This window comes from Bubalus bubalis, chromosome 19 (assembly GCF_019923935.1).
Source record: "Bubalus bubalis isolate 160015118507 breed Murrah chromosome 19, NDDB_SH_1, whole genome shotgun sequence".
In the NCBI taxonomy this organism is placed as follows: Eukaryota; Metazoa; Chordata; class Mammalia; order Artiodactyla; family Bovidae; genus Bubalus; species Bubalus bubalis.
In genome coordinates, this window is record NC_059175.1 from 9,809,454 (window position 1) to 9,835,085 (window position 25,632).

The following is a 25,632-nucleotide window of genomic DNA, read 5'->3' on the forward strand; positions in this document are numbered from 1 at the left end:
GTTTCTGGAAACTGATAAGTTGATTTAAAATTCATATGAATTCCAACAGACCCACAATAGCCAAAACAATCTTAAAAACAGAAAAAAAGTGTAAGTCATCCTATTTTACATTCCCAAACTTATTACAGAGCAACAAAAAACAATAGAGCCTCTCCAGCATTAAGGCAGACAAATAAGTCCATGGACTAGAATTGAGAGTCCACGTATCTGCAGCCAAATAATTTTTGACAAAAATAAAAGAACTTCAATGGGGAAAGAACAGTTTTTTCAAAGAAATGATGCAACCATTAGACAGTCATATGCAAAAGAATGAACTGGGACTCTAATGTCACACCATATAAAAATTAACTCAAAATGAGGAAAACTCCCTGGCAATTCAGTGGTTAGTACTTGGTGCTTCCACTGCTGGGGACCCGTGTTCAAGATCTGGTCAAGGAACTAAGATCCCACAAGCCACACGGCATGGCCAAAAAAAAAAAAATAACTCAAAATAGATTAAAGACTTAAATGTAAAACAGGAGTAAATCTTCAAGACCTTAGCTTTGGGAAAGGATTCTTAGATGTGACAGTAAAAGCATGAGCAACAACAACAACAAAAACAGATAAATGGAACTCCAAGTACTCTAAAAACTGTCAAGAAAATAAAAAACAACCCACAGAATGAGGTAAAACATTTGAGAACCATCTATACAATCAGGAACTTGTATCAAGAATATAAAAAAATTCTTACAACTCAAAAAAAAAAGACAAATGGACCAAAATAAATTTTAAATAGGCAAAGACTCCAAACAGACATTTTCTCCAAAGAAGATATAAAAATGGCCAATAAAAGCACATGAAAAGATGCTCAACATCATTAATCATTAGGGAATACAAATTAAAACCATAATGATAGGTATCATTTCAAACCTACTAGGACAGTTAGATCCAAAAAGTAAAATAAAATAAAAAAGTCAGGATGTGAAGAAACTGTAATTCTCATACATCACTGGTGGGAATATAAAATGATGCAGTAACTTTGGAAAACAGTCTGCTAGTTCCTCAAATGATTAAACAAAGTTACCATATGACACAGCAATTAGACTTCCATGAATGTACCCAAGAGGAATGAAAAATATGTCCATACAGAAACCTGGATGCGAATGGTCATAGCAGCATTATTTATAATGGCCAAAAGATGGAAACAATCTATATGTCCATGAACAGATGAATGAATAAAGACCATACTGTGTGTTTATGTCCAGAATGAGAAATCTATAGAGACAAAAAATAGGTCACTGGTCACCTAGGTCTGGGGAAAGTTGGAAGAAAATGAGGAGCAACTATCAATGAGCACAAGACTTCTTTTTGAAGTGACAAAAACGTTCTAAAATGGACTGTGCCAATATCTAAAGACCAATGAAATGTATACTTTAAATGGATAAACTGAATGGTGCGTGAACTGTATCTTAATAAAGCTGTTTTTTTAAAAAGTTATAAGACTTCATTTATAAAAACAAGTTAAATACCAAGCAAGTGAGCAAGAGTACGCCAAGCAAAAGGCAACTAAGTATGTTTTAGATAACTGAAATTTAGTAATATTTAATGCATCAGAATTTTAACGTAAGTCTAAGAAGATATTAAGAGCTATTCCCATACACAAAAATCTATACTTTTCAAGTCAAATATAAAATCTATAAATTATTCACTAGTTTCTACCATTTACACTTTCAGCTCCTAGAAACAATAATGCCAATCATACAAGTTAGGAACTAACTATAAACCTAAAGCTTTCAAAATAAACTCTGAGTCTTTTGAAAGTAAACAAAGAATTAGAGGTAAAACATAATAAAACGGATGCTTACAACTGATAATGTATTCAAATTTTCTTCTCGTCTCATTTCTTGAGGAATCACATCTATGTTTGATGGAAGTTGATGTTCAACAACAGTTATGCATCCTACATCTGTGACATTCGTGGGGATTACAAGCTGCCAACATGAAAAGTTTCATTATTTCATTTTGGCATACCATCACAGGAAAACAAAACGAATCATAAAATATTAAACTGAAGAGATAATTCACATTCATACACAATTTAAAAACCTACAATACAGTAATTCTTATTGACTGACATCATCTTGGCAAAAATGAAACGTTTAAGGGCTTTGAAGGGTTTGTGATTCTTACAAACAGTAAGCAAAACATCCAGAGCTAATTTTCTTAGTAACCAGCACTTTACTTTCCATGATCCCCAACTTGTCGCTACTTTCCCACAATTTCTCTCATTAGTCTGTCAACATTTATGAAATGCTTCCTAAAAACGAGAAGGCTATAGGTATAAGAATACATAGCTCAATAAGACAAGCCGGTCCCTGCCTGCAAGTGAAATTAATTTGTCTTAGTGCTGTTATACTCACTACCTTGAGCTGGGCCTGAGCTGCAGGGGCTGAGCAAACACAGGAGGCCACACAAGTCTATTTCTACTAATTTAGGCCCCAAACAAATTACACTAGTAATCCTCAGATTCTAATATTGCTAGGAGAAGAGATAATGATCCATCAAAAGCAAAAAACAAGTAAGATGAAGTTCCAAGGATTCCAAAGTCAAACTACCTCTTCCATAGTTTCCTCAATCTGAACAGGAACAGGTTCGGGAGATCTGAGACCAATAGGTACAAACACTGGAGCCTTGTTTACTTCTTCGGGAGCAAGATGATAGCTTTCTTCTTCATAGTCAAAGTCTTCACCATCATCTTCGTCTTCTTCCTGGGAAGCTCGAAGAGTCACCAGCACAGACCTGGAAGCTCTGGGCTCCTTCTTAGAGGTCTTACTCCGACTTCGTTTTGAGCCACGCCCTTTGGGGATGCTGGGTTTAACCTTTCGACGTACTCTCCTTCTACTATGATCTATCTCACGCTCAGAGGCAGAAGAGAGCGCTCTTCTTCGATCCAGAGCAATTTTAGAGTTATCTGGTTCTTTTAACAATTGAGGGGAGCTGGATGTTTAATCAAAATAGCAACATAGTCATTACGTGCACAAGGATGATTATAATGAAATCTCAACTTTTAAAGTGAAATCTCAATTCAAGCCATTAATATAAAATGCTCACCACCCATTCTGTCAACACATGCTGTGAAGAGAATGAGAGGAATTTACAGTTACTAGTTTCTCACTCAAGAGTTAAATCTTAGTTATCTACCTACAAATTTTTCACAGTAAGTTTTTAATTGTGAGCCATTTCTCCCCTTGTTTAAGTGACAATGAAATACAAGACTGGAAATTATTAGAAGAAAAAAGGATAAAGAACACTGGGCCAATAAATACAAAATAAGAGATCAAAAAGTCATATGGTTTATCTTACTAGGTAAACAGATTAGGTTAAAGTAAAAAAGATGGAAATCCATCATAGCAATATTTTTTTAGAATTCAGGCTCCCTTCCACTCTCCTTGAAAACTATGGGAAAAGGATACCCTTCACTTGTGTTTGTCACTCTATTCAAATTAGCATCCTAGTTATTTAGGCAATACACACTACTCTTTAGTCAGGTTCCTGCTCATGCCTAATATACTCAATACCCAGAAAAGTTTAAATGTAGGAAAGAAAAATCTTTCAGAGATTATTTTTAAAAAGTAAATTTGAGTAAATAAAAATCAAAAGTGGGAAAGAAAGAGACCTGTCAGTAAAAAACAACCCACACTTCTGTTAACAAAACTTTTTACTCTTATCAATAAATTAAGAGTAGGACATCCATAAGGAATATTATTTGTATTTACTATTCTGAAAGCACTTGTTAAATAAGACTTTACCTTGGTTTACTGATACACTGCTTTTCAACAACTGCACACACAGAATTATCCTCTCCAGTCTTCTCTCCAACACTTCCAGATGGTTCAACTTCTGATTGAGCATCTTTTTTTGCCAATTCAGTCTCCTTGGAACCTACAGAATCTTTTCTTGCTGAAACCTCCAGAGATGTCAGAAGCTCAGGTTTTCCCTTAAATTTAAGAATAAACAGCTGATATTATGGAAACAATCTGTATGGTAATTTGGTTTGGTAGTTTGGCTTAAAGCACTACGCTTACACACGTATACACAACTGGTTTCTAAACTATGAAAATATTAGGAGAGTCAATCAGCTTTCATGAAAATAGTTATAATACAAAAAGCAAAATCATTGTTTAAATGTTCTCTTTCATGATATAGATAAAACAGAGCCCACTGATAAAAAAATTTTTTTCAAACTTACTTTTTGAAGAAGCTGGCTGTCAGAATCTTCATGCTGCGACAAACTATCTTCTGGCTTCCTTGCCTTCCTCTGATCTGCTCTGTCTTCTATGTCTGATGCTTCTTTCTTACTTTGTGCTCTTCCCAAATTTGGCTTAGCCCTTTCGAACTGTCTTCTTATCATTTGTGGTGGACTAGGAACATACGTTTCATGTCCATGTCTAGAATGAAATACAAATCATGTTGAAGAACCAAAATCAGAATTCCTGTTGATGCAACTGTAGTTAAACAATTCTGGGTACAAACCAATTCTATGTTCAAAGGACATAAATAGGCTATAAAACTAAACATATAAAACGAAACCTCATGTGCTGATATGAAAGAACATTAAAAGCTTTTATAACTTCCACTTAGCCCGAAGAATAGATTCATATTAATATATTGATATTCAATCTTTTTTAACTTTCATTCATTGATTCTGGAGTGTGGTTTCATGCTACTTTAACTAATTTTCAGAGAAATAACTAGATACAAAACAAAAATGCCAGTAATTGAAGATGGATTTCATAATGACACTTTAAAACAAATCCCTCAACTGGGCTCTGAAGCATGAACAAATATACACTGGTCCCAACAACGCTGATTCTTCTAGTTCAAGAGCAGATTTGAAAGCTAAAGTCTGTTCTCCCACCACATGCCTGTCAACTCATAGAAAAGGGTTTATTGACAGCCAGTCATAAAAATCAAAATAAACCCATATGTATCTGCCAAGTCAGAGAAAGACAAGGTTTTAACATTCAATACAGTAGCCATAGCTCCCAAGGCAACACAAACAGCTATCCTAAAGTTTCCTGTGAAATATTTAATAACTGGCAACCATGTGAATTAAGAAGTTTAAAACTAATATAATCTGGATAAAGAAAAACTGGATATGTAAGTATCAATCATGAGTTCTCTGAAAGAGCTGCATTAAAGACTAATCTTAAGTAATATTTCTAATAAATTACCTAGAAGACAAAGTAGTTACATTTCTAAATGTTCCAATCCTGCTAAGTTCATCCAGCAGTGAAACACCAAGGAAGTTCGTAAGATGTTCTAACAAGGTTATGATGCTAGCTAATACATTCCAGTGTAGGCATTACCAGTGTAGGTATTTGGGAAAACATGTTATATTCAAGTATAAGTAACTTACAGTCAAATGTGATTCTACAAAGGTACTTAATTATTAAATATATATATATAAGCTCAACCTGCTACTGGGGTTAAAAGAGGTAAAAAACTGCTGGACATAAGAATATGCTAACTTTAAAACTAGACTGAATATGTACTCTGAAGAAAGTATCAGTAATGGTAAAGCTAAAAGCTGGAAAGGAGGGTGGGGAACTTCCCTGGCGGTACAGTGGATAGGAATTCACTTGCCAACGCATGGGACTTGGGTTCAATCCCTGGTCTGGGAAGATTCCACACGCTGAAGAGCAACTAAGCCCATGCACCACAGCTATTGAGGCCTGCGAGCCTAAAACCTGTGCTCTGCAGCAAGAGAAGTCACCACAATGAGAAGCCCAAGCACCGCAATGAAGAGTGACCCCCGACTCGTCACAACCAAAGAAAGCCTTCTCAGCAACAACAAAGACCCAGCGCAGCCAAAACTAAACAAATAAACTAAAAGGGGTGGGTGAGTAAGGGGTTTCCATATAGAAATTTGAACGTTTGATCTAGCTCATTAAAAAATATGAAGGCTGAGTGTAAAAAGTAATCTGCTAGTCTAAAAGTCATAAATTCTAAAAACATTAAGTTTAAAAACTAACTTGCCAATGTTACTTTGAACAAGCCATTTAAATCCTCTGGATCTATTATAAATTACAGTCAGTCATAAATGAGGTATTAGGAAAGGCTGAACTCAAAGGTCGCTAGTCTTTAAAGGCTCATTTAGAGTAAAACTCAAAATCCTGACAGTGGCCCCACATAACCTGTGCTTCTCCCGCTCAGTCTTTGCCTATCGTGTAACTGCTCCTCTTTTCTCGTCCCGTTTCACTCTGGCCCCCTTTGCTGGCCCTCAAACATGTCAGACATGATTTTGCCTGAAGTACTTCTCAACTGCTGTTCCCTCTTTCCTCACAAATCCCTTGACTTGCTCCTGCACTTCATTTAGGGCTTTTCTCCAAGGGGACTCTTGCAATGAAGCATTCTCTTATCACTTGCTAATTAAAATTAAAGACTTAGTCTTAAAAGAAAAACAAATATAAAAAGGCTTTTCAAGACACACATACACACACATAAAGGGAAACAAAAGAAATGACAGAAATTCATACTAAAACAGTAAGTGCTTCATGTAAGACATCTGCCTTAATCAAACTAGACTGTATAAAGTTAAGCTAAATCAATAGCATAACTTGTTCAAACAGATGACATCATGCCCAAATCCTACTCTTACAGCTTCACAGAGAGTGAAAAAATGATACAGCACCATCTCTTTTTCATTTCCCAAAAATCAAGTTAATTCCATATAATTAAAGCTAGAATGTTCAAATGTCAGTCTGCAAGTGCTGAAGACATTCTGGAGGAAAACTAATAAATATTCACTAAAACATGACCTAGTTACAAAAATAGTGTAATAAACTAAAATTAGATGGACCATGAACCATATCCGGAAAGGGAAGATTTTAAAATTTTCCTTACACATTAAAAAAGAAGAAACTAACAAATCCTAATTTAACATCATCAATAATAAAAGAAAGTGAAAGTGAAGTTGCTCAGTTGCATCCAACTCTGCGACGCCATGGACTTTAGCTTGCCAAGCTCCTCTTTCCATGGGATTTTTCAGGCAAGAATACTGGAGTGGGTTGCCATTTCCTTCTCCAGGGGATCTTCCCAACCCAGGGATTGAACCCGTGTCTCCTGCACTGCAGGCAGATTCTTTACCGTCTGAGCCACCAGGGGCTCCTGTATCAATAATGAAGTAGATTGCAAGTGATAAATAAAAAGACTAGTGCTAAAATATCTTCAACCATCTAGTGTTCCATTTAAAAGATAACATTCTTATCATTTGGCATGGGACACAACTTTAAGGACAGCACATAGGATGTATTTTACAGCACTTCCTATTTATGAATTTTATCAGTAGGTTGTAAATTTCTAAAGATGCAAAGAACTTAAGAACCTCTCCCATAAAAGTTTACTTTAAAAATGAGGATGATTGCCAAACTTCTCAGCTAAGTTATAAACTAAGAGAACACCGGTCACGCAATTCTTATGGTATTTGAAGAAGCAGATTTTTAAAATTTTTATTTATTTATTTTTGGCTGTGCTGGGTCTTCACTGCTGCGCATAGGCTTTCTCTAGTTGCAGTGAGCAGGGGCTACTCTCTAGTTACACTGCACGGGCTTCTCACTGCAGTGGCTTCTCTTGTTGGGGAACACGGGCTCCAGGGCATGTGGGCTTTAGAACGCAGGCCTGGTACTTGAGGTGCACAGACTTAGTTGCCCTGCAGCATGTGGATCCAGAACCAGGGGTCGAACCTGTGTCCCTGCCTTGGCAGGAGGATTCTTAACCACTGGACCACCAGGGAAGTCCCAAGAAGCAGATTTAAAATATTCTAATTTCATAATTATTTTTCTTTCATAAAACTTATGAAATGTGAAATTACATAAAACCAATTATTCAAATATCCAACCTTTATTGAAAGTTTTACGATTTTCTAATTAAAAGCAAACTCACCTCATCTTTTCACCTAAAACATCTACTTTGTTAATATGAAGGTTTTCTACAAGAACGTGGCTCTGGTTTTCAGACATTCTGCCTTCTGACACTTCAGAGGATACAACTTCAATTTCGGTTGCAATTTGAGAATTTGGCTGAAATGACAAAACTATATTAGTTGTTTTGGGGGGGTTTTTTTAGCAACAGAACATGCTTCCTAAAATATTTCCATCATTAAGAAAGGTATTTAGGTTTTTAAAATGAAATCTCAAACTTGTGTATGCAATGTTCATGTTTTGCTGCCTAAAACAAAACTGCCAATTCACAGAGAAATTTTCAATTATTGCAGTAATACATTCATGTAATGCATTAAAAACTACAATAACCAACTATTGTGAATCTCCTTCCCAAAGAGTTCAATACATTTGGTTTTAATTGAGGGAGGAAGCAAATAAGGATTACAATCACTTTATTTTAAATGTAGATTTTCCCTTAGCAGAGAAAAAAAGAACAGAAAAACGATCTGTTGAAATGGGGCATTAAACTGCTTAAGATTTCTTTCTAATATCAAAAGCTCCATTAATAAGAGATTGATTAAATTGTCATTCAAAATAGCAGAATGTTACCCAGCAGTTAAATATTATTTAACTTCCTATTTCATGACATGGAAAACCACTTAGTATAACAAGCTAAAAATAGTAAGTCACAAAATAATATGCATACAATGATTTTATTATATAAATTTATGTAAGTATGCACACACATATGCATATCAAAAGGTTTTCAGTGCTTGCCTCAGAGTGGTGAGATGTTGGGGTAATTATTGTATTATTTTGTATTGATTGAACATTTTTGTAATTAATAGGTTTGTTAGTGGGGGGGGGGGGGAATCTATTTTCATTAAAAAAAAAAAAATCCACAATAGTAAATCTGAAACAAAAGTAAACACATTATGTATTAATTAACTAGAATAAACATCAGGTGCTTATATTCTAAGCCAAGTCTGAGCTACCATTTGATATTCTCATATGCATTAAAGGGCTTGATTTAATTACACAGCAATAACTCACCACAGTCAGGAATTTCTCTCCAGTTTCATCTTTTTGTAGCATCTTTTCTTCCTTAGTTGTTTCTTTGGTTTCACTTTTTTCTATTACTTGCCTCTGGCCAGCCTTTCTTAAGTTTGGTCTGGGTCTCTGAAGTCGACCCCTTACTAGTGGAGCAGTTTGTATAACCCTTTCCTTTATTCCTTGTTCAAAAATGTTTATATTATGAGTCCTAGAAAAGCGGACAGGAGAAAAGAAAGAAAGCTTGATTGTAAAAAACGAAAATTACTATAAAAATATAAAATTTGAATCTAATAAAACTATAAAAACATTTTGTACAGTAAAGGAAAATTAAATTACTTTCTAATTATAACTCATTTTATTAAAAAAAAGTTATTTCAATTCTCAAAAAGTAGTGAGGTTACCTACAATATCCAAATTCATTAGTAATAGTACGATGGTGGCTGCCAGGGACTGGAGAAAGGGGCAATGGGAAGTTCCTCTTTACTGGGTATAGAGTTTCAGTTTGGGAAGAAAATGTTCTGGAGATAAACGGTGGTGATGGTGTACAATACACTGATGACGTACTTAATGCCCCTGGACAATACACTTGAAAATGGTTAGATAGTAAATTTTATATGTATCTTTGTTGTTGTTTAGTCGCCAAGTCCTGTCTCTTCCCTGACCTGATGGGCTGTAGCACGCCAGACTCCTCTGTCCATGGCATTTTCCAGGCAAGAATACTAGAGTGGGCTGCCCATTTCCTTCTCCAGGGGATCTTCCCAAACGAGGGATCAAACCCGCATTTCCTGCACTGGCAGGCGGATTCTTTACCAGAGCCACTGGTGAAGCCCATATGTACCTTACTAAAATTTTTAAAGAGGTAATCAATACATACCTTATACACACATATTTTTAAAATTCATTGCTTTGCATAAGATTCTAAGCAGCTAACAGTGAATATAAGCAGGCAAGTGTTAAAACGTGTTGAAGTAAAACTGATTTTCTATTTTAGGCAGTCTGCCACATGAATAAAAAATAAACCAACTACTCTTGATACTCACTTTTAAACTACACTAACACATCTTAAAAAAAATGAATACTTGAAATGATTCTATTTTAGATTTTTAAAAAACTATCACTTTTTACCGCATAGAAACAAGTGATTCCTTTTCCTGGACTTGTGTGGACTGAGACTCCTCTTTAGATTCACAAGAACTCAAAGGTGAAAGGTCCTTTTCAGTCTGCACACATGGTAATATCACAGTCTCCTCTGGACCGTGATCTAATTTGTCTTTTTCTCTTGATGTCATTAGAGAAGCCACATCCTAGAAGGTAGACAAAAAAAATTTCATCGAGGGTTGGTAAAAGTATAGGGAAATAAGAACTTAATAAACAATTAGAAGAATAAATTGATATAGTCTTTGCAGACAATAGGGCAGTATCAATCAATAATTTTAATTCCCAGCAATTCTACTTATAGAAATGTATCTTATAAAAGCACTCAAATAAGGATCTAATAAATTATAACAAGGATATTTATTGTAGCAATATAATGCTGCTGCTAGCTCCCCAAAAAAGAAAAGAAAAGGAAAAAAAAAAAAAAACTGGAGATAAGACAAATCAGTAGGCAACTGAATAAATTATAATTTCTTTACAATGTAATAATACAGTCACTTAAAAGAAGTTTAACTTGTATATACTGATCCAAAAAGATGTTCACAATATTGTACATGAAAAAAATTATAAGATATGATGCTATTTTTGGAAAACAATGAAAATACCAAATACATTCTATTATTTATATAAATAAGTATCTATACAGAAAAGTTTAGACAGATGTATTTTAAATTGCTACTTGGGATTAACTTGGGAGGAAGAGACAGAACATTATAAAGGACTAACTTTTTAGATGATTTTTTTTTTATCTGAAATTTTTATAATTGGATAAGATAATCAACAAAAAGTGATTTAGAGGGTTGAGGAGGGGGCCATGCCATGTAGCTTATGGAATTTTAGTTCCCCAGAGACTGAACCTAGACCCTCAGCTGTGAGAGCACAGAATCCTAACCACTGGACTGCCAGGGAATTTCCATGATTTATCTTTTTTAAATATAAGATTAGGAGGAAAAAGCACAAATATTCAAGTATAGCAAGAATTAAGTTAAGCTGTAAAAGAACTTCAATTCAAAAAGGTACTTTGTACATTTACAGCACTCAACTTATTAGTGTGAACGTTTCATTTCAAGGTTTCTGATGCTGTATCATACTTCTTGATCTCTTATAGACTACGTTTATCAAGTAAATAAAAATCATCTCTTTTAACTCATATCAAGCTTTTTAACTTTTTATTTCACTTTCACAACAGAGTGAAATAAAGATGGATTGTCATTCTCAATCTCCCTGTGAAGAAAGTGGCTGCATTATATGGCTTATGGTCACATAATGAACTTTAGGTCACATAATGTAGCTCTATAACTTGAACTACAGCTGGGGCCTCTTAAAATCCTTCCCCTGATATTTGTCCATCATCAGAGATTTGAGATTCTTACAAAAACCATGTGGAATAATGAGGTACATTAAGTTCAGCAACAATAATATCAAACACAGTAAAAATTACATGAGAAGGACTTCCCTGGTGGTCCAGTTATTACAAATCCACCATCCAGTGCAGGGAACTCAAGATTTGATTCCTGATCAGGGAGCAAAGACCTTGTATGCCTCGGCGCAACTAAGCCCATGCACTGTAACTAAAGAGAAGCCCACAAAAATCCCACGTGCTGCAACTAAGACCCAATGCAGTCAAACAAATACATGTTTTAAAATAACATGAGAAAATATTTGCAAACTTTCACTCCAAATGTTTTACTTTAATAACTGTAATAACTAAGACAGAAAACCTCCATTTTAAATAACACTCACATGTTGAGAAGGGAAAGTACTCATTTGTTCACAGTTCTGCTGTATCACAACTGTCTCTGTTTTATCAGCTTCCGCCTCCTTCCCAGGTGCATGCTTTTCTGCTTTCGTAGTCTCTCTTTTTGAAGCTGCTCTTGCTAAGTTTGGTTTAGGTCTTTTGAATCTACTTCTCACAAAAGGTGTCAGCTTAACTTCACATGGCGTCTGTTCTTGAGGAAGAGATTTGCTTTTGGAACAAGGATTATCAAGCTTTAGGATGAAATGAAGGGGCAGTGGGAGTGGAGTCTTAGGACAACCTTAGAGACTGGCAGTAAATATTTAATTCTAAGTCTTAAAAGGAAAACAAATCGGACTATTTGGTAGATTCTGAAAAACATGAGTGGTACAATCCAGGAATAAGCCCAGGAATTATAGCATCTTTGCACAAAGAAAATACAGGTTTGTCACACGTGTAATGACTTAAAAGTATGTGTTGCACACAATTTTGTATGTTGGTGATTCTCACAATCTACTGTCAAAATGACCTCAAACCTCTCCCAGTTTTCCCCCAAACCAGCTTAAAATTTTCAATACTGTGCTACAGATGGTATGTCTTAAAACTTTAGTTTAACATAATCTGCAAATTTAACTTTATATCTTTCTCTTCAAAAGCACACAGACCTATATACTTGTACCTTAAATTAATATCTGAAAACTGCTCTGGAACACCTGGAGGTCGCATCCTCTGGTCTTCTACTTTATCAAGTTCCGAAGACTGCGAAGAAATGTTCAAATGACTCAACTGATTTGACACTTCCTTTTCAGAATTTTTTTCTTCTACAGATGTATGAACCACGGATAGCACTTCCCTGCCCAAGTCCTGGAAATAAATCGGCACATATACTGGGTTGACCAAAAAGTTCGTTCAGATTTTTCTATGCGAAAAGAGCTTATGGTAAAACGGAAATCAACTTCTTGGCCATGTCATACATTTCAAACAAAAGCCTATATATTCTATTGTCTTTAAAAATACAGAAGTTTGGAGGTTTTTCATTTTTAAATAAAATGAAATTTAATTTACAAATGGTGAAACACAGAATTTAGGAAAGTCTTTCTATATATTGTACATTATGTTTTCTCCAAACTACAAACACCATTACCTATCCAAAAAAAGTTAGAAAACTAGAAAATGTTAGAATATCTGCAACTTCAATGAACTGGAAACTTTTAATAAAAGGAACTTTTAAAAGTAAAGTGAAATGAGGTGGGGCAGGAAATAAAGAGAAAAACTGATACAGGTACGGTCAAAAGAAACAATTCCACTGTATGTTCATACTAGCATTAGCACAAATTCAGTCCAATTTCCTACACTCCTTTTACCTAAGAGTAACTTTCAACTGACATTAAGAACAGTAACTCTTCCACAATTAAAAAATTTTAGTGATTTTATGTTATTGGATTTAAGGCCAATAATCCTGGAATTACTTTGATAACTTTTCTTAAAAAAAACTATTCAAAAGATATTTTTAAAGGACAGAAAAATACATACTCTATTAGTCAGTGAAGACACAGTGCTGGAGTCATGACTACTGGTCTGCAAGGGATCTGCCTCGGCTCGACTTGAGGTCCCAGTGTCCTCTGGATCTTTTTCCCTTAGAGAAATGTCTATTTTTTCTATGTTTTCCAAATCTGCCATGCTTTTCTCGATCTCTTCTGATCTGCTTTTCGTCAAGGAAATTTCTTTTCCAGGGTCTTTTAAATCTGCCTCTATTTCCTCAACGGCAGCCACCTTTGCTGATGCTTTCTGCATCAGGAAAATGTCTCTCTGCCCAGTTTCTTCCAAATCAGTTTCTCTTTCCCCTGTGGCACCGATCCCCACTAATACCTTTTCCCTTGGGGAAATTTCTATTCCAATTTCTTTTAAATCTATCTCCATTTCGTCACCTACAGTTTTGACCTCTGAGGCATTTTCTTGTGTAGACATTTCTCTTCTATCAGTTTCTTCTAGATCTGTCTCTACTTCCTCAGCAGCATCAGGCATCTCTGGTATCTCCTCATTTGGGGAAATTTCTCTTTCAGTTTTTTTCAAATCTGTTTCTACTTCCCCAATAGTATCAACTTCCTCTGGGGCATTTTCCAGTAGGGACATTTCTCTTCTTTCAGTTTCTTCCAAATCTGTCTTTCTTTCCTCAGTGGCATCAGTCACCACTGTTATCTCCTCCCTTGGGAAAATCTCTCTTCTGGTTTCTTTCAAATCTGTCTCCATTTCTGCAGTGACATCACTCATTTCTGGCATTTTCTCCCTGGGAGAGATGTCATTTTTTCCAGTTCCTTTCAAATCTGCCTCCATTTCTGCAGTGACAACATTCGATTCTGGCATTTTCTCCATGGGAGAGATGTCATCTTTTCCAGTTTCTTTCAAATCTGTCTCCATTTCTGCAGCGACATCAATCATTTCTGGTATTTTCTCCCTGGGAGAGATGTCACTTTTTTCGGTTTCTTTCAAATCTGTCTCCATTTCTGCAGTGACATCACTCATTTCTGACATTTTCTCCCTGGGAGAGATGTCATTTTTTCCATTTTCTTTCAAATCTGTCTCCATTTCCACACTGACAACATTTGTTTCTGGTATTTTCTCCCTTGGAGAGTTGTCATTTTTTCCGGTTTCCTTCAAATCTGTCTCCATTTCCGCGGTGACATCAATCATTTCTGGTATTTTCTCACTGGAAGAGATGTCATTTTTTTCTGTTTCTTTCATATCTGTCCCTATTTCCTCAGTGACATCACTCATTTCTGGCATTTTCTCCCTGGGAGAGATGTCATTTTTTCCAGTTTCTTTCGAATCTGTCTCTATTTCCACAGAGACATCAATCATTTCTGGTATTTTCTCCCTGGGAGAAATGTCATTTTTCCCGGTTTCTTTCAAATCTGTCCCCATTTCTGCAGTGACATTAATCATGTCTGGTACTGTTTCCCTGGGAGAGATGTCATTTTTTCTGGTTTCTTTCAAATCTGTCTCCATTTCTGCAATGACATCACTCGTTTCAGGCATTTTCTCCCTGGGAGAGATGTCATTTTTTCTGGTTTCCTCCAAATCTGTCCCCATTTCTGCAGTGACATCAATCATTTCTGGTACTGTCTCCCTGGGAGAGATGTCATTTTTCCCGGTTTCTTTCAAATCTGTCTCCATTTCTGCAATGATATCACTCATTTCTGACATTTTCTCCCTGAGAGAGATGTCGTTTTTTGCAGTTTCTTTCAAATCTGTCTCCATTTCTGCAGTGACATCACTCATTTCTGGCATTTTTCCCCTGAGAGAGATGTCATTTTTTCCAGTTTCTTTCAAATCTGTTTCCATTTCTGCAATGACATCAATCATTTCTGGTATCTTCTCCATGGGAGAGATGTCATTTTTTTCAGTTTCCTTCAAATCAGTCTTCATTTCCACAGTGACATCACTTATTTCTGGCATTTTTTCCCTGGGAGAGATGTCATTTTCTTCAGTTTCTTTCAAATCTGTCTCCACTTCCACAGCGATATCACTCGTCTCGGGCCTTATATCCCTGGAAGAGATGTCTTTTCTTCCAATTTCTCTTAAATCTGACTCCATTTCCTCAGTAGTATTAGTCTCCACAGGCTCCTTCTCCCTTAGTGAGGCTTCCAGTGTTGCAGTTTCTCTCAAAGCTGCTGTCATCACCTCAGAGGCAATTACCTCCTTTGGTACCTCTTCCTTTGAGGACATTCCTCTTCTTCCAGTTCTCCTTCCTATATTTGGCTTTGGTTTCTGAAATCGAGTCTTTGGAATTCGAACATCTTTATTTGCTCTATTATCCTCCTGAATACTAAAAAAAAAAAAAGAAAACACACACACAATCAAATTTTAAACCTGTCAATTGAAGATGTGATCGTTAAGAAATAACTACTGAAAAATCAGGAACTCTCAAATTAACAAAAAAAATTAATGGAGCACCAGGACTCTTTGGGCCAAATTTAAAAATTAAAGGAGAGAAAAAAAATTCCATCCTTGGAAATTACAGTAAATTTTTAAAATAATTAAATCTATCAATAAGGTCAATGAGTGAAAGTGTGTTAGTCACTCAGTCGTGTACAACTCTTTGCAACCCCACGGACTACAGCCCGCCAGACTCCTCTGTCCATGGAATTCTCCAGACAAGAAGACTGGAGTGGGCAGCCATTCCTTTCTCCAGGGGATCTTTCTGACCGAGGGATTGAACCCAGGTGTTTCGCAGGTGGATTCTTTACTGTCTGAGTCACCACAGAAGGCCTAGGTCAATTAGGATAATAGCAAATTGGGCCTGAATAGTCTCTCGCTAATTGTCATCCACATCAGTGTTGGCAAATACCTACTGAGAAAGACTCTTCCATTCTCAACTTGGAGTTAAATCAATTTGTATCTGCTATCCCTACCTTTTCACCCTTACTATCCTTTATCCAGACACATGCCTGGATAAGAGTTAAAGAACTCATTTTTATGGCCAGAACTAACCAAGATCTCAAATAGCTGGATGGAGGTATAATATGAATAAGATACAGTCTTATGACTAAAAACTAAGTCTACCCCTCCTCACTTTTTAAAAACAATTCAAACTGAGATTTCCTATACAGTCATTTCTCTAAAAGCTTGTGATTTCATAATATAAACTGGGAATGAAACAAAAGAGAAAATAAACAACATCTTGCAGTCTGCTGAATGCTACTGGGCACATAACATCACTATCTACTACAAGTACCTTATTTTCCAAAAAAGCAGTGGCACACTGCTGTGTACTTTATCACACTGGTGGTAAAACCAATAAAAATATATAACTGAATGAAAAACCACCTAGTGACTGGTTAATATTTTGATCTCCTAGGCCTTTTCTGGTGTAGATATTTCTCTTCTTTCAGTCTCTTCTAAATCTACTTCCTCAGTGGCATCGATGAACTCCAGTATCTTCTCCCTTGGGGAAATCTCTCTTCCAGTTTCAAATCTGTCTCCACTTCACCTTCATTTTTGCCCTTTCCTGGGGCATTTGCCTGTAGGGATATTTCTCTTTTTTTCAGTCCCTAGATTTTTTTCAACAGTGTCAGGCTGTAATTAATATTTGTATCAGAGATATGTAATAATGCAATTGTACAACCTTCCCAGGTGGCTCAGTGGTAAAGAATCCGCCTGCCAGTGCAGGAGACGCAGATTCAATTCCTGGGTCAGGAAGATCCCTGGAGAAGAAAATGGCAACCCACTCCAGTATTTTTGCCTGGGAAATCGCATGGACAGAGAAGCCTGGTGGGCTACAGTCCATGGAGTCGCTGAGTCAGGCACAACTTAGCAACTAAACAGCAGCAGCAATGCAGTTTTATGTATAAGGTTCTACCCGGGATTTCTATGGCAAAGCAGAGAAACAGGTTGGGGGCATAGGGAGAGTATACAGAGAGGGAAGTTAAGAAGCAAAGGAAGAGAGAAAGAAGAGAGGAATAAAGGAATTTTTTTGTCTTCTAACAGAGACCTTTTGAGTAGTTCAGGAAACCTAGCTTTCACTCATAGGTTACTGCTGCTGCTGCTGCTGCTAAGTCACTTCAGTCGTGTCCGACTCTGTGCGACCCCATAGACGGCAGCCCACCAGGCTCCCCCGTCCCTGGGATTCTCCAGGCAAGAACACTGGAGTGGGTTGCCATTTCCTTCTCCAATGCATGAAAGTGAAAAGTGAAAGTGAAGTCTCTCAGCCGTGTCTGACTCTTAGCGACCCCATGGACTGCAGCCCACCTGGCTCCTCCATCCATGGGATTTTCCAGGCACGAGTACTGGAGTGGGGTGCCATTGCCTTCTCCGACTCATAGGTTAGGTAGTATTTAAATGGGTTCATATAGCTTTAATAAAGTATACAATAGGCCAGACTGTGAATGCAAAGATTGGTAAAATATGAATAACTGCTGAAACTAGATAGTAGGTACACAGGAATCTGTTATTCTGTTCTCACTACTTTTGTGCACTGAATATTCCCAAAAGGAAAAAAAATGTTAAAGCATACTAATAGTTCTGTCGATTTAGTCTGGTATTCTCCAGAGGGGAAATAACAAATACAGAGAACTCTGGCTGTAAAAAGGTATCAATTTATATATATAAGTATTATATACGATCTACATATGTGTGATCAATCTAAGCCTAAAGAAACAAATACTAAAGTAAGTAGGATTTTCACATTTGGATATAGACATATAATTTAATATGCTTGTCAAGTGATATTAGTAACTATGCATGTTATTAATAACTCAAGGTCTAATTTGTGATGGGTAAAATTCATCAAAATACCAATAAGTGAGAAATCAACATGAAGGCAGTGAGATAAACTGCCCTGAAAGGTGAATGTATGTTTGCAAATACTATGTAACTTGATAAACAGATAACAAATCAATCTGATTTGCTATTGTTTTTAAAAAATGTTTGATGATTTCTAAAACTTTACATATAATTCAAATATTATACCATCAATAAGACGATGCCTACCTCAGACATTGATCAACAGCCTTGGGGTCGTCTGACTGCACATTTTGAAAGGAACTGTCTTTTTTTTCAGATAGTGATGCACTGTCTTCACACTCAAAATTTTCACATGACTGATCTTCTAGCTGTTCAGGAGGCTTAATAAAACAAACACATTTTTAAAAAAGTTTTAGGTCTTAGAATGAAACACCCATTTATAAAAGATTTCATTCATTATGTACAATTTGAGTACAAGGAAAATGGTAAACATTTCAAAACTGTAAAATGATATTCAAGGGGCACTTTTCTTTTTGGGCTGGGCTGTACAGCTAGCAGATCTTACCCAGGCCCCCAGCAGCAGAAGCACAGAATCCTAACCACTGGATCACCAAGGAATTTCCTAAGAGGCACTTTTTAATGTTTTTTCTTAAGATATAGAAAATTTCGTAAGCCACACCTTTTATCTCATCTCAAAGCCATTATTCTTTCCTTCCCAGTCAGAAAGCAAGTAATCTGTTAAAATTATTCCTTGGGTTCTGTCTTTCTAAATCCTTTGGATTATTAAACTCACATTATAGACCTTGGGAATTACTACAAAAGAAATTCCAATCTCAAACCATACCAATTTTTACTCTTATCACAAAGACCAGTTATTATGTAAATATCTAAAGGTTATAATGTTTGTTGAAGGAATATTATAGTAGGGAGCTTTTAACATTCTATTTGTTTAAATCAGTGTTAAAATTCAGACACCAACCTATATTTTTGAAAGAGAAGTATAATCCTGTAATTCCCTTCAAAAGGGAAGTGTAATCATACCTGCTGAGTGATGGGGGAAGAAGGCAAGTCCAAACATGCATAAGGTAAAAGCAGATGATTCATCACATAAATGCTTAAAATCCACAGCGCTGAGAGCTAAGTGACTTCACAATTAGCAAAGCTTCTGGCTATGACATACAGGCATTAAATTTAAAGAACAGTGTAGATAATTGTATAATATTGATGTTTTAAAATGGGAGATGAAAGGAGGCTTATGTTTTGTTTAACAAAACACTGGAGGGCATCAGAATACTTACATCTCTGTTGATACAGGATTCGTTTTCATTCTTTTCTATACTGGCACCAGGTTTTTCCTGTGATGTAACAGTTTCTTTTCTTTCGGCAGCTTTACCGACATTTGGTTTTGGCCTTTGTAATAAGCCCCGCATTAGTCGTGCAGGTCTGAAAGCCTTTGGTTGATCATCTTCCTGCAGACAAGTTTTTTCACTCAAACTACAGTAATTACAAAGGAATAAAATCAATGGTTATTCTGAAGTCACATAATTACTCTTATATCACAGAGAGACTTATTTTCAGTACTCCCTTCTCCTAGGTATAAATAAGTAAACCATTTGGAAATACAAAATAATTCACAAGTGTCAAGAACACCTGCAAAGATACACATACCTCTTAATACCTTAACTCTCTAGAACAGACACAGTCCTAGAAGCATGACTATAAAAAAACATTTTTAAATCAAATTTTCACCACAAAATTGGAAAAAATCTATACCCAACAAGTATGGAATATTATTACCCACTCAAGATAGCACTGTGTAACATACATCTTCAGGGCACCAGACACAGATTATGGCATAAATATACAGTCCTGAATCCACTGGTTCAGGTTTATATTGGACCAAGACCTATTACAGTTCTCACTCCGTGTTAAATATTCTGTTGTTTTTTTGTTTTTGGCCACACCGAGCAGCATGTAGGATCTCAGATCCCCAACCAGGGATTGAATGTGTGATCCTGCAGGGGAAGCACAGAGCCCGAACCACTGGACTACCAGGGAATTCCCCTAAATATGCCGTTTTGAAACCCCTTGCTATAAATAGAATTATCCATCATCAAACGTCTTAACCATTAATTTATCTAACAAAATTTGGTTAACTAGTGGACCCACACCATAATTTATTTAAGTGTATTTATTATGCTTGTAATACCAAGCATAAATAACATTATTAAATGTTTCAACAATCCCTATAATTAAAAATGGACTTAATTACACTAGCTGAAAATAAAATTCAGACATTAGCAAGTAGAAAACAATCCATTACAATCATTCCTAAGAGTTACTATTTTTATTCTATTTCCTAAATACTTACTTAGATACAGTCTCAGGTTCTGGGTTCCCTTTCTCTGTATTCTCCATTCCAGAAATACCATCCTTTTCCATGGGATTCTACAAATTTAATTTTTTATATTTAATCTACTTAACATAAAAACTTTATAATAAATAAATAAGTGGAAATAATAAAATTTCTTTTTGTACTTAACTAATTATTAGAAGAGAGTTGTTAAAATCATAAACACAGATGAGAACATTTTAAACATATAATCTCATACATTACTAATAGAAGCACAAATTGATATATCCTTACCAATATCTATCAAGAGCTTTAATAATGTTCATATTCTTTGATCCAGTAATATCATTTCTTAGATGCTACTCTAAGAAAATATTTAGACAAAGACTTAAGTACAAGGATGGTCACTGAAACATTATGCAAAACAGCAAATACTATAAACTGACAAATATAACGAATAAACGGTTAAATAAATTTAGTTACACTCACTGATAGAATATTATGAAATTATGAAGTCACTAAAAATCATGTTTTCAAAAGACATTTAATGATGTGAAAAAAAATTTATGAAACGTTAAAATACCAAAGTATACAAAACTGAATTAACAATACTACTCAACTTTGTAAAAAAAAAGTTGGAAGGATATATCCTAAAACAGTTGGTTGCATGTGGATTAAACAATTAATTTCTATTTTAATTTTTCCATAAGTCTGTATTTTCCAAATTTTCTAGAATTTAAAAATATCTTCGAGAATATAATAACTACATTATAAAAAGTATGGAAAGATTTCACATAAGAGGAAAAAAGCAGGCTAAAATTCAAAGAATTATTTTAGCAAAAATAAAACATTTTTAATAATATAATACTGGCAAAGATATAATGAAGCAAACATTCATAATGCTTACAGAAACGTAAATAGATTTTTTGGGGGGGGGGGGGGGGCTGCATGGCTTGTGGGTTCTTAATCCCCTGACCTGGGATTGAATCCAGAGCCAGGCAGTGAAAGCACTGAGTTCTAACCACTGGACTGCCAGCGAGTTCCTAAGATTCATTTTTTTTTTTGACTGTCAGTTTGATAATACATAACAAGAGCCAAAAATACATTTTAATGGCCCAGTAATCCCTACCACCTCTAGAAATGTATTCTTTGCTATTTACAAAACTGCTTTTACTTATAGAGTTAAAAAAAAAATGGAAACAACCTAAACATCAGAGAAATGGCAGGTAAAGTAATAATAATGTTCATCTGAAGCAGCTATTAAAAAGATCAACTAACCCCCAAGAGAGTATAAATTAATAGTTTCAGAGAAAAAAGTTTTAAATGTAATATATGTAATAACTAAAAAATACAGAAATGTTTATTTTCATAAAAAGAGAAAATCTATAAAGGAAAGACAGAGGAATATATCTGTGTTTAGAAAAGAGAGTTGTGGGTATAATTTCACTATAGCTGGCTTAAAAAATACTTTTAATAAAATCTTATATAAGTAAACAGAAGATAGCTTTATCACTACTAAGGATGTTCAAAATATATCAGACATTCTAAAGAAAATGGAAAATCCCATGGAGGAGCCTGGTGGGCTGCAGTCCATGGGGTTGCTGAGAGTCGGGCACGACTTCACTTTCACTTTCACTTTTCACTTTCATGCATTGGAGAAGGAAATGGCAACCCACTCCAGTGTTCTCACCTGGAGAATCCCAGGGACAGGGGAGCCTGGTGGGCTGCCGTCTATGGGGTCGCACAGAGTCGGACACGACTGAAGCGACTTAGCAGCAGTAGCAGTAAGACAATTTATTAATGTGTGAATTTCTTATATCTTGGCTTATTATCATTTACTTTATAATTACAAGTTAAACATTTTTATTCCCAACTACTTAGAAAAAAACTTTATAATTTTAATTTCCATTATGCCTCTTACTCCATACCTTTTCAATAGGAGTTTCTTTATGCAAACTCTTGTTCTCTGCATCTGTTTTACCTCGTGAAAGAACTGATTTCTTCCCAACTGCCCTTGATAAATTGGGTTTAGGTCTCTGGAGTCGTCCTCTTGTCATTGGTTTAACAGTTTCTGTTTGATCAGTTTCCCTAGAAAATTAACATTCTTCAAATTTTACCAACATGCAGACATATTCAAAAGAAATTCTGGAAAATTCTTTAAAAATTCATTTAGAGCTAGAAAAGAACTCTTTTAAGCTTACTTACAATAAAAGTAGCAAAGAAAACTGAACAAGAAGAGCAATGAAGGATTACTAATTTGTTTTATCAGATATTTACAGTACTCAGCATCAATAATTAGAATATTGTGGTACTAATACATGAATAACAGATAACTGAAACAAAAAAAACTGAGATAACTTGAAAATACATATGATTTTAGTATACAATAAAGTTAACAATTCAAAATAGAATGAAATGAACACAGAAGTAATATATCTTTTTAATAAATATTCAATTAAATGGTGACGGGAAAACTAGTAATACTGGGAATAAAATAAAATAAGTTTCATCCCTTGCATTGTACTTGCAATATATTCCAAATGAATCAAAGATTTAAGTGAAACCACAGAGAAAACATGAATCAATTCTTTTATAAATTTGAAATAGGATAAGCCTTTCTAAAACTTGATTAAAAAATCAGGAGCCATAAAAGGAAAAAAAAAGAAAAGGAGAAAGAGAGGGAGAAATCTGACAATATAAAAATAAAAAGCTTTTACATGGCCAAAAGATATGTTGTAAGTCAAACTACAAACCAAAGCATGTTTTACAACTCATATTAAAAGACTAACCTCAAAAAAAAAATAAAAATAAAAGACTAACCTCTCTAAAATGTAAAGACCTCCTACAAAATAACACCAATAACAACTCATCAGAAAACTGGACAAAGGGTATGAACTCAGAAAAAAATAAATAAATAAATAAATATAGGTTTGAAATGTGAAGAGATGCTCAATTTCACTCCCAATGAGAAACATATTGAATACCAATTAAAAGTAGAGCAAGTAAGCACAAATGTGAAAAGATATTAAGAATCAGAGATTCTAAGGGGAATCATATACAAATGTTCATTATTCCATTCGTTTGACTTTTTGTTAGGTACAGAAAATTTTTAAATAAGCAACTGAATGGGAAAAAAATAATAGAATTACATACGCCTGGTCAAAAAGGAGGAGGAGGTAGATATATCATACTGAGATACTATTTTCTTTTACTATCTAGCAAGACTGGCAAAAATCCAAGTTTGTAACACTGTTGGTAAGGGAGACATTTCTTATGTTGTTAGTGGAAATATAAACTAGAGTAACTCCTAGGAAGAGCATTTTGGAAGTATCTATTAAAATCACAAATGTATATAAATGTACACACATTCACATACAAATACATCCTTTGGGCTAGCAATTTCATGTTTGAAACTTAACCTACAAATACACTGCACAAAGGTGAAAGGGCAGAGGTCTAAGTTTCTAAGCACTGCCTGTAAAAACAACATAGAGTCATCAGCAGGGCACGGATAATATAAACTGTAATTCATCCATACAACAGAACAGTATGCAACTATAAAAAGAATAAAGAAGACCTTTACGTAAAGATATGAGGATATAGGACAAAAACTTGCAAAACAGCAAGTATACTATGCTACCACTAAGTTTTTGAAAAGAGTAAAAAAAAAAAAAAAATATGTACTTTGTCTATTTGTATTAGCTTTAATGTCAGGTGTTTTTTTGTGTGTGTGTGGTTGTGTTTTAATTTTTTAATCTCTGAAAGAGTGTCAGAAATAAGTAATACTGTTTACTTGTTAGGGTAAATGGGGCCATGGTAGAAGAGAGACTTCACTGTGTAACTTCTTGTACTTTTGAATGTTTGAACCCCAGGAATATATTGCCTATTCCAAAGACTAGTTTCCATTTTTATTGGAAAAAAATAAGTCTTGGGAATGACCTGCAGTCCAGTAGTTAGGACTTTGCACTTTCACTGTGGAGGGCACAGGTTTGATCCCTGGCCGGGGAACTTAGATCCCACAAGCCACTCAGCTAAAAACAATTTTAAAAAATAAGTAAATTTGATTCTCAATGTAACCATGCTTTACTGAAAATAAAAATTCATAAACTAAACAGGTTTTAAACTCATCAGAGGAGTTATAAAGGAGACAAAAAGGAAATCTGAATTTTTGAGATATCTTTTCAAAGGAAGAGTCTTATGGTACTTTTATCGTTTTTACTGAAGGTATTAATTTAACCACTATTTTCACACTAGCAAGCATAACACATAATCTCTTTAAAGTATCAATATCAAAATCTACTACTTTGACAATAGGCATGAAAAATAACTCAGACCAAGTAAAAGTTAAATCTCATAGCAAATATTTAGGTTTCCAAATTATTTTAGAATTTCATTGTAAGTTACCACTTTGCTATAACTCCTATCACTACTATATATCAGATATAAAAGATAATCTTTCTGTAATAAAATATAAAAGTAAAAAACTTTGATGTCTCTCAGGCCACAGTACAATTACATACTAAATGGTCTATAGTACCCTCCTAATCCCTTAAGAAAACAACATTATCATCATTTTTTAATGACAAATTATCAAAATTTTAAAAACAAATTTTAAAATCCTACCATGTAAAATACTTACAGTGATTTTTCTTTTAGGTCAACATCTCTTTCTTCTGTATGACTACTCTCAGCACTGTTCACCTCACACAATGCTCCAGCTCCACCTTCTGATGAAGGCAAGTCTGAAGTGTTTGATCCTGCAGTCTCAGCTGCTACTGATACAACATCTTGTTGACTATGAAGGAAATGAAAATATATTGGGAAAAGAACCTTTTAGTAATTTACATCTTCTACTAAACATTTAAAAGATTTTTTATTTTTTTTTATTTTTATTTAAGTACAAAATAATTATTACAGCATTATATAGGTTGGCATTATTTTACAGTGAATTCTTTTCTCTCAACAATTATGAATCTAAATATACACTTAGCGTGAAGGAAAACAATTTTAATTAGAACATTTTCTCTAAATAAAATCTCTTTTGAATTTATATTTGTCTTAAAAGGAAGTATTAATGTTATAGACATATTTATATGGTTCTGAAAAAAACATATTCAATGATACTATTACTGTTTTCTGTACAAGATAGAACAAAAGCTGCTGCTGCTACT

The 25,632-nt window shown here is 34.9% G+C and overlaps 1 protein-coding gene across 1 annotated transcript in view; it reads right to left on the bottom strand.

The window, feature by feature from the left end:
- The window catches only part of BDP1 (B double prime 1, subunit of RNA polymerase III transcription initiation factor IIIB), an 83,741-nt gene that overhangs the window by 31,864 nt on the left and 26,245 nt on the right, over positions 1-25,632 (bottom strand). The window contains exons 12-26 of the mRNA XM_044932623.2: positions 25,101-25,256; positions 22,390-22,549; positions 20,480-20,556; positions 19,407-19,602; positions 18,355-18,488; positions 13,399-15,691; positions 12,545-12,729; positions 11,874-12,096; positions 10,101-10,279; positions 8,976-9,183; positions 7,924-8,060; positions 4,229-4,427; positions 3,789-3,976; positions 2,595-2,976; positions 1,845-1,970 (exon numbers count right to left, since the gene is read on the bottom strand). Of these exons, the coding sequence (XP_044788558.2) occupies positions 1,845-1,970; positions 2,595-2,976; positions 3,789-3,976; positions 4,229-4,427; positions 7,924-8,060; positions 8,976-9,183; positions 10,101-10,279; positions 11,874-12,096; positions 12,545-12,729; positions 13,399-15,691; positions 18,355-18,488; positions 19,407-19,602; positions 20,480-20,556; positions 22,390-22,549; positions 25,101-25,256 (4,843 nt within the window). The remainder of the gene's footprint in view (positions 1-1,844; positions 1,971-2,594; positions 2,977-3,788; positions 3,977-4,228; positions 4,428-7,923; positions 8,061-8,975; positions 9,184-10,100; positions 10,280-11,873; positions 12,097-12,544; positions 12,730-13,398; positions 15,692-18,354; positions 18,489-19,406; positions 19,603-20,479; positions 20,557-22,389; positions 22,550-25,100; positions 25,257-25,632) is intronic.